The 10,582-nt window shown below is 28.2% G+C and overlaps 1 protein-coding gene across 1 annotated transcript; it reads right to left on the reverse strand.

Annotated features, from left to right (window-relative positions):
• Positions 1-9,045: 9,045 nt before the first annotated feature.
• Positions 9,046-10,033, reverse strand: LOC108564980 (ejaculatory bulb-specific protein 3-like). The gene is made up of 2 exons (XM_017924204.1): positions 9,760-10,033; positions 9,046-9,400 (listed from the first exon to the last, which is right to left on the reverse strand). The coding sequence occupies exons 1-2, from the start codon at positions 9,953-9,955 to the stop codon at positions 9,204-9,206; spliced, it is 393 nt and encodes a 130-aa protein (XP_017779693.1). The 5' UTR covers positions 9,956-10,033; the 3' UTR covers positions 9,046-9,203.
• Positions 10,034-10,582: the final 549 nt, after the last annotated feature.

A 10,582-nucleotide genomic window follows, 5' to 3' on the forward strand; every position in this document is an offset into this window, starting at 1 on the left:
GTTTACTTAAAGATTAATATATTTTAATATGAATTTAATTTCTTTTTAATTAAATTTAATATGCATTAATGTACTAATAATTTTGTAATAATTAATTGCAACTTACCATTGTCTTTAATTATAATAAAAATACATTGTTTGCTAAATAGGATAATAATGGAGCTGCGTTACTTATTCAGTTTTTTTTTAATGTGATACATTATAAATAAATTTGTACATAAGTTTCCTGTACGTCAGTATCTATAAATATAAAATTAATATTAAATAATGGGAAACTCACATCAACATGTCAAAGCAAAATATGAAGATTAAATAGACATTGAATGGAAAATAACTATAAATAAATAAATAGATCTATAAATGCATTGAAATTATAATATCATTTATTTATTAATGATATGAAATCAGTGACAAAATTTCAAATCTTCAGTAGTGAAGACAAATTGATGGCATCAGGCCCCCCTTGATTTGAAATAGGGATCTTCGAGTCCTAAATAATAGTTACAAAAATTGATGACATGGTGGAGGTCACATTAAGAAAGTCGTGGGCCCTAGATACCAGTTACTTTTACTATTTGAGGACACTATTTTTTTATATGGGTCTCCTTTAGATCCGTGGTCCTCGGGGTACGGGGCATGAATGATTAATTTAAAGTTATTTTTTATCTTAGGTATATTCAGTTTGTTGTTATTCAATGTTTTATTTACAATAAATTATATTAATTCAAAATTTTGTTTGCTTACTAGAAATATTAACACTAAAGATACCAATGAGGTAAAAACAAACTTTACAGTAGAATTTCTCAAAGAAAAAGATATCATCGCATCGCTATTACAAACTATAAAATATAATCTGTATTTAATGTTGTTTCGGTGTTATTTAAATAAAAAATATTAATATACAATATATGTTCTGTTTTGTATATCTATAATAAACAAAAAAAAATATTATTAAGAAGTTAAAATTATAAAATCTATGTTATATTTCAATGGAACAACAATTGAAGTTAATTTTCATAAATATGACTAGTTTTTTTTTTTAATTATGTAAATTATCTTTAATTTTACTTCTTAAATATATATTTATTTTATATATTCCAAGAAAGAAAATGAAATGTAGCGTGAAACTACTAGTATCGTGTGTTTGCACAAAATATATTACGTGAAAGAGTGATTCATAAATAATATTTACTTGAGTACTTGGCAACCGATGTACGTACGTTTATTAAAAGTCATATTTCTCGGATATGCATTTCAAAATCAAACGTCCAGTTTACGTAACAGATACATACAAACATACACTCACTCTTGTACACCAAAAGCATCGTGCGTTGTACGAAAAAGAGAAATACGAACATGGTTTTTTACCAGCAGGTCTATGACATTGTTTATGAACTTATATAAAAACACGTTTCTTGCGCAGTTCATGGACCTATCCTTTATTAATAATAAATATCAAGATTAATTCATTCATAATAAAAAATGTTTCTTACTTTAGAATTAGATCGTTTGACGCTGTATTTAATCGTTAAATAACTACAAAATTGGGTGTCATAATTTTTTAATATTGAGGTTATATTGGTAATTATTTTACATTTGTCAAATATGGACTATTTAGTTTTATTTTGTATTATTTTTTCAAGTCTCTTAGCCCGTAAATTATCATAAAATTCTTATTTTATTGTTCACAATAAATAAAAATATTGCCACTTGTCATTTATTTTTGTATATTGAAATTGCATTTTTAAAATATTTAAGAAAACTGTTATACTTAGTTAAATCTAGTGTATAAAATTTCATAGCCCTGTTTTTTGGTAATCAGATTTTAGCTAACGCACAAAAAAGTAATTGTTCAATTATTGATTATACAATTTCTTGTATGCAAATTGCACGTAGAGCAAGTCTGAAGAACATTGCTCAGGCAGAAAGATATGCCTTTACGATTACCAGAATCATACACCAAAACAATTTTCTATACAATTTACCTAATGAGCTTCTGTGCGTCAGAAATAATTTGATTCTTATATTCCATCAATAATTGTATATGCTCATAAATATTTGGTTTAATACATTTTATATCCTAAATTTAAAAGATAAATGATCAATCTATAGAAAAGCATATAGATTTAAATCGTTTTCGATCAGTGCGGATTCACTATAGTACGGTTCTTTTTCCAAGGTTAGTCCGGTTTCAAATAGTGCGGATTAATGGAAAAAGCGATTATCCGCACTATGCGAGTTATATTATTACTTCTAAATTTTATTTTTTTTTTGAAACATTAAAATTATAATTGATAATATTGTTTGTATTATATAATATAATAATTTAAATAAATATTTTAAACCTGTTCACTTATATAATCTTAATTTTCTCTTTCAATTAATGATATCTACAATTATATTTACAAATAAAATCTTTTACTATATTCTGAATCATGATTGTCATCACGAATCTATTTATTATTCAAGACGTTCGCTTGTACAAATTATTCTTTCGATTCCATTGAAAAACGAATTTGAAAATAAAAATATTTGTTTCCCCCTCAATTCGATCGGTAATTCTTACTGCGTGAGAACGTAAAATCCACATTCGGTAATGAGAAATTTGAGGTTTTCTCTTCGCCAACTCGATACTTGACACACCTTACGTAATTGTTGTTTAATTGCATCGTTACGTTCATCAATTTGGCGAGATTCGACCTTAATAACCGTTCTGGTTATTAACAGGAAATGATTTTTTTTAAATAAATTAATACAATAATAATGATATGTTCATATTCACAAATATCTATGAATTTATATCTCATATTTTATTTTTTATGGATTTACGGAAATTATCTATAAAATCAGTTTCAAAATAAATGGATTTATTTTGAATAGCATTTCATTATTTTGCAAATAAAAGTCTTGGTCATTTTTATTATTTAAAAAAAAGGAAACAGTAATATGTTTTAAATTGCGCAATTACCTTAGTTTAATAAACTTCTTGTAAGTTCCATTACAAAAAGGACATATTAATTAATATAGGTTTAATAAATAACACTTCCCTGTCTCAGGTTAAAAGAACCAAGTACCTGGGAATTCACCTAGATCGTCGCTTGACCTGGAAGAATGCCAATGGGGGCATTGAAATTTAGATCTATAGAGAATAAGTTATTAATATATAAATTGATATAATACAGAGGTAGCAATCCAAGACGTTGAGATAAATTCACCATGGTATTCCACAAACGAGGAAATTCCTTTGTTTACTAAAACCTAGTAGCTAGTAAGAGAAAAGATCATAAAAACAGCTAAAACGATCTAGCAACAGGGTTGACCAACACAACTAGACATCGACGATTCAAGCAACAAGAATTACCAAACTATTTCTTACAACTGTGTAAACTGTGCGTATTTGTGTAAAACGTTTGTTTGTCTTTCGAGCCTATTTTGGTATCTGCTACTACTTTTCAAAATAGATTCCTTTACTGTTTCCATTTGAAAGTCCTCATGTGTTCAAAATGATCTTTATTATGCTTTTCGATTAGAAATTCTGCGTAATTGCAATGTTCTACATCGTTGTTTCTCAACCTATGAATCTCAATATATCCCATAACTGTATTTTTTACAATAACTAGCAGAGTTCTCTAAACTTAACTTTAAGTTTTTTTACTTGTGAATGATATTTCCAGGTTAAGCTTCTATCTAGATGCATTCCCAAATATTAAAGTTTGTCGTTTTTTTAGGGCTTATGATTGTCTTATTAATGTTGAGTAGATATTCCAGATTTTAGTCCAGATAGAAATCGAAATTTTATTATTTTTATGGAAGCTTATTTAACTCACTCAATAAGTTCGTAAGATGACATATCATGACAAACTGACGTTTAGTTCACAAGTTACAGTGGTTTTAGTAACGCTACTTTTCTAATTTTCAAAACAATAAAAAAATCTGAATTTTGTGTGTTGATAAAGCATTGCTTTTTGATGAAAACCTGTAGAAACCCATAGATGTAACCTGTATTATACACCATATAAAAACATTTGAAACTAACTGAGTGAACGATGGCTACTGGACGAATCCTTTAGTTGTTACCTGAACTACAACGCATTGTGAATATATTGCTAAACTTCCAAATTTATATAGTAAAGAAAAAATAAAAACGTAAAATGTTATATAATAGTATTTATAATTGTCATAAAACTTATTACAATAATATATTATTAACATGGTATTAAATCATATTTATTTTAACCCCACAGATTAGTTTCCCAGATAGACGTTAAACAACGTCTATCTGGGAAGCAGTGACACAAAAACTATTTCATTATTATGTACTTATAATCTAGTAAATATTATTAAAATACAACTGTGTATAGAGCAGTAATGACATGTATGTCAAAGGTGATACGTCAAGACAATTTAGTATCACCGAAATCGTTTACATCATTAAATTTCAAACTGGGAATCGCGGATTAGTGCAAAGAGAAACGCAAAAAGTTTACTAGAAATATAATTTTAAAGAAATGTAAGTTTTCATATATAAAAAATATCGGAATTCAATCTTATAAAACGACTTAACTCTTTCTGTGCCAGTGGTTTCACCATGAGACCACATAAAGAGTATTATTTCCAAGTTCTTTATCTCTTAGTGAATCCGCAGTGGAATCACATGTTTTTTCAAATACTTATCAAAATAGAAAGTATTACACATTTTTAACATAATTTATCCAAAAAATTGGCAGTTAGATAAGTTAGAAATAAGTTAATTACTAATTTCTTAGATGTTATTTTCTTCTTTTTGTCATATGTCATATGTGGATCAGATGTTTCTTGATGTGCATTTTACGTAATTATTATTTATGAATCATAAAATTAGACAAGAAGGAAGCTGATGGTACGATAATAAATTGCATGATTTATAAGAGTCATTTTTTTTATAATTCTATTCAAATAGAATCCATAATAGACACTGTTTAACTATCAATAGCTGTGATGCATCAAGTGTTTTATTGATTGTAATCTTACGTAATTATTAACTAGTAAATATTAATCATAAAGGAAGATGACAATTATTATAAATTGTAAGATACTAAATTTTATGAATTACTAAACTTTAATTATTTTTATGTCAAAGGTCATCACTTAAAATAAATTCCACGATAATTATTGACAAAGTTTTAAAATTGGTGAAACATCAATATTTCATCATAAAATTATACACGAAGGAAGATTATAATTATTATTAGTGGTTTTTCTTGGAAAATTAACATATAAAAATAATGTATTTGCATTATATAATATTAACATAGTAAAGTATTTTTCTGGGAATTTAATGTTTGCAGCGTATGCAAAAATTGCAAATTTCTGCGGTTGTTTTGGGTTGGTATAGCCTACTGTGCACTGCGGGTTTGCGGTCTATGCAAGCATTAAATGTTCCGATTACGCTCGTGTGTATCGTCGTTCAAGTAGAACATTTTTGTATTCCGTGTTTTTCTTCTATTTTCACCTTGTAACCATTTTACAATTGTCATCTTATATTTTCGTGCATAATTCCATATGACGACAATAAAACGCTTGTAACGTTTAAATTATGGGAGACGCAAACTGGAACAAAACAATGATAGATTATGCTAAAGATTTATTACTTTAAAATAATTAGATTAATTTTATCGTAATATTATAATGCAGGAATATACGATTTTAATACATACATTATGATACTATAATAAAAAATAAATAATTTAAAATATTATTAATGGGTGGATAAACTGCGGTCAATAGCCCTTTATAGGTAGGTATATAATAAATTATGTTTATTGTTAATGGTTGCTAAAATATTGGATGATAATATAAGTCCTCTACGTTTTTTCCAAATTAAGAGAACAAGAGAAGACAACAACAGAAAATTACAACAAATAAGTAATATTTTACAATATATTCCTGCCAATATTAATTAAATCTAATGGCTATAAATATTCTTTTTTTTTGGTAAACTTTCTAATAGAAGTTTTTACCATTATTTTTCTTCTTCAATTTGTTTGTTGGCTGTCGTATTGTAGGTTAACTTCAGTAGTATATTGATGGTCAGCAATTCCACTATTCTCTTTGTCTGTGTATCTGCTACTATCCTTAACTTGGCTGGATGTCCATATACCTCACTCATTTATCTGTCCATTTAGGATGAATAATGGCCATACCGCTGCAAGCACCGATGGAGCTCATAAAGGGTCTGGCATTGTCGGGATTTGCCATTTTTTTTTACTTTTGGTGCGCATTTTTTGAATTTGGAAAAAATACGGACAGATCTTATGTTAACACGCAGTAGCGTTTATAATTCGTGTTCGAAATTTATTCGAAACTTAATCAAAGATCAATATGGGTGGATGACCAGTAACTTATGGTAAATAGAAATGGTACAAAGTTCTTATGGTCAAAATAGAATCTGTATAAGAGGTATTTTTTAAATAAATATGGATGAAGTAAATACTAAAAATAAAGAAATCAATAGTTTTTCACATGTAGTAAGAAATATTGAAGTGTTTGCAGTGTATAGATTTGTTGGACGACACAATTACATGTAGCATTACATGTAGCATTACATGTAGCATTACATGTAGCTTCATGGATAGTTACAAATGGAGTCCATGCAGGAATAATACGATTATACCGGAACACATAGCGCTGTGCTTTCACAGAATCTATGTTTGTTAGAGATGAGCAGGATATTAAGAAGTTACTGCAGGTTTCTGGTGAAGGCCTTTCCAATGACGACCTTCGAGAACTGTCAGAACAAGGAATTGAAGAACGCGAAAATAGTGATTCTGACGACGATGAAACAGAGAACTTGCTACAGATTTTCTTAGAAAAAGTTTAGAAACGATAATTGAAATAGTTGATCAAATTGTAGCAAATGATCCAAATGTTGACAGGAGTACAAAAGCAAGGAGAGGTGTTTTGGATGCGATCGCCTACAATCAACATTTCCTTAATGAAAGAAAAAGAAAATCAAATCAAAATAATTAAAAATATCAAAAGAGCCTTAGAACTTAATATTTCTGTATACAAACGTTTGTGTTATATAAAAATTATATTATAATGCAAATTACTACGCTCTTTGGTTTAGTGCTCTGTCTTCAGGAACACATCTAAAGCGCTAAACGATGTCTTACTGTTTGTATTTCACAAATATCCCCCCACTTAGACTATGCCTATAGCAGTTCGATCACCACATTTTTAAGATAAAAAGTAGATCTTATGTGCACAAAAGTTGGCCACCATCTATAGCCCCGTGGCAGCAGGAAATTTTGCTTCTCCTCCTGTGTATATTTTTAGGAAGAAGGGTGCATTATTATTAGTGGCCCACGGGTGCCAACTATCTTAGGATGGGCCTGCATATGTTTATAAGATTTAGAGAAAAAGTAATAAATAATGAAAAAAATAGTTTTATGAACTACTTTAAGAATTAAAAAAAAATGGATTTTGTATAACTTTCTTAAAATTATATAGTCTGCATATATAACAACAAATTAATCAAAAGTGAAAAATATATACATCTAGTTTTGTTTCAGAACATGTATCAACTAATGATACAATTATACATGATACATGATACAATTATACATGATTTACTCGTTGAGTCTATTGTCAGATGGACAAACATGAAGTAACAATATATAGCAAGACAAAAATCACAATATAACTAATGTTATTAATGATATCATTTCATGACATATTGAATTATTACAAAAGACTGATTCTGGTCTTTTGCAATAGTTATTAAATATTATTAATATTTAGAATTATCTACATGAATTATCTATAGATCCCTTTAGATTAGTTTTCTTGTTCATTTAATAAAACTTTTGTACATGTATTTGTTTGTTTATAATCATAATAATCATTATAATCATACGTATATCAAAATACTTTATGAACAAATGAACTCATATTTGTGTTTCCAATCAAAAACATTTAAAAATAATAATAATATTATGATTAAGTTATTCAATTATTATTGTTATACATTTACGTAGTAAAACCTGTTTTTGTGCGGTAGATAATGACCGCATAAACAAATCGTACAAAAAAAATATTCGAAATTTTACATATTTTACATATGCACACTGATAGAAAACATTACAATGATGCCAACGACGTTGGAATTGCTTGGATTTCATATATCGAATAAAAAAACGTATAAAAAAAGACCGCACAAAATTACTTACATTTTAAAATTTTCTATATTCATTCCACAAAAAATATTTAATATAATATTATTAAAAATACATGTAAATTATTGTATTATAAAAAATATTTAATATAATATTATTAAAAATACATGTAAATTATTGTATTATAATTATAAACTTGTGCTGTTTTCGAAATGAAACATTAGGCAAAAATATAAACGATGAAATAACATAAAATAAACAGTCGCGTGTCTCGTTCAATGTCCAAAGTTTGCAAATAACAATTTTATTAGAAAATAATGCATCGACCAGACAAACCAGTTAATAAACTTTGCACCTTTTTTCCCCACATCCAATTATTGCCAATTTCCAATTCTATACATTCAACGTAATTTCCAAAATGACGATATTATTTTATGCATATTATTCGTAGACCTTCAATTATAGTAATTTATATGTGTCAAAGTTTAGTTTTATGTAGAAATATTTCCAATTACCCTTTTTTATTTTAGACTTATTTTTGAAAATGTTTATGTTATTTTGTATATTCAGATCTGTATATAGAAATAATTTCATGTATATTGAAAAGTTTAGTTTTGTCACTTCAGATCTGTTTAAATTTTATATAATTAGATAAATCAATTTATTTTAATATATTTAGTTTCATAGATTATGCTTTATATATTTTGCTTAAAAAGCTATGAAATATTATTATTTCATTTGTATTTGTATAGTTGGTGGAATTAATACTATGAACAAATAATTTCTGATATTTATGCGATCGAATTACACTTTGGAAATAAATATTGTTTTTGTGCTATAAACCGAATACGTGGATTTGGTGGAAGGTAAATTTAGTTGCGCAATAAACTAAGATATAACAGATTTTATTACAGAAGTTTACGGGGAAAGAAATAAACAATAAATGGTTAGTAAACAGCATGCACGGAAGAAGATAAGTGCACGTTAGCTGCCTAGACACCGTAACTTGTCGTTTTTACATGATTATTATATAATTATCTGGCGTGTTTAGATGTTGATGCCCTCCTTCTTGGCCATCTCGCGGTATTTGGCGGCATACTCGCCGGATGGGTCGTATTCCTTCTCCAATTCAGCCCAGATTTCCGGCTCGTTGTCGATCAAATGACGAAGGACCTTCCTGCTTCCCTTCCTTTGGTTTTCCGTACATTTTGCGCATTCCGTCTTAATTGCTTCCGGAAGAACCTCTGAAAAAATATATTAGTTCCAGGAACATTTTCATCAAATACTTCGCGAATTAAAAACTTAATTTTAATATTAAGCTACGTTCTACAAAATGATTCGATTTCAAGTCAAGTGCGCCTTATAGAACGCTGCGTCTTGTACAACGAAAACTACAATGATAGTAAATCTAGATACTTTTGTAAACTATGTTTTCTATTCTAAAATAAAATTGAATAAATTTGATAAGCAAAATTACCCGGCGAAAATACCAATAAAGCCCAAAATGAGCCAATAAAAATTAAATATAATAAATAATTAGTAAAAATTCTTAATTGGTACTTTTTTCTTAATTGCTGTTAAGTGTTATTTATGAGTCACTTACTCTTCAGATCAGCACCATCGGGACTGCAGTTACCCTTTCCAAGGAGACAGTTCGTGTAGTTCTTCAATAAACGTTTGTTGCTAAGGATCTCATCCAAATCGATGTTATCGTACTTATCTGTGTACTTTTCTTCTGGTCTCGCCGAAACGGCCACCAAAACAACCACCAATAATCCGAAAACTGCGAAACCCTTCATGATATTTTTTTATTCTGTGTTGGTCTGTTTGAATTACTTTACTACCGATCAGTCGGATGCGTAATGTGCCTACTAAATTTTTGATACATGTTTATATACCATCGACATTAGAACCAGGTGGGGGCTTAATTATGGCCTACGTCTATCTAATATCAATGTACAATGTTTGTACAATGATAGCCACTTAATGGTCTCCTTCAATACGTTTTACATTTATTTGATTGTATTTTTTTTATGTTTATGTTATAATACTCGTCCTTCCAATTTTAGAGGTACACAAATTAATCGAGGGAATTTAAGTTATAGTTTATTAAGAAAATTTCAAATTTAGCGATACCGTTTGAAGGCATATTTTTTTTTCTTAAATTGCGCAAAACGAGCCGTGTTTGCGCAAATCATTTAATTCCCATTTTCGCAACGCCGGCTGTTTGCAATTCACTTTAATTAGTTTTTGCGTATACATGTAATTTTTCTTTTTATTTTGTGTCATCTATCATTTAAAAAATTCATTGAATTTAATTGCATTTCTCTGCATTTTTTCTATATTTATTTTTTTTGAACTGTGCTCAGGTGATTCATTTGTAAAGTTGTTATTTGTATAAAGTGTCGCCTGTTTCCAACCAAATT

Source organism: Nicrophorus vespilloides, unplaced genomic scaffold, assembly GCF_001412225.1.
Source record: "Nicrophorus vespilloides isolate i.1.1-1 unplaced genomic scaffold, Nicve_v1.0, whole genome shotgun sequence".
In the NCBI taxonomy this organism is placed as follows: domain Eukaryota; kingdom Metazoa; phylum Arthropoda; class Insecta; order Coleoptera; family Silphidae; genus Nicrophorus; species Nicrophorus vespilloides.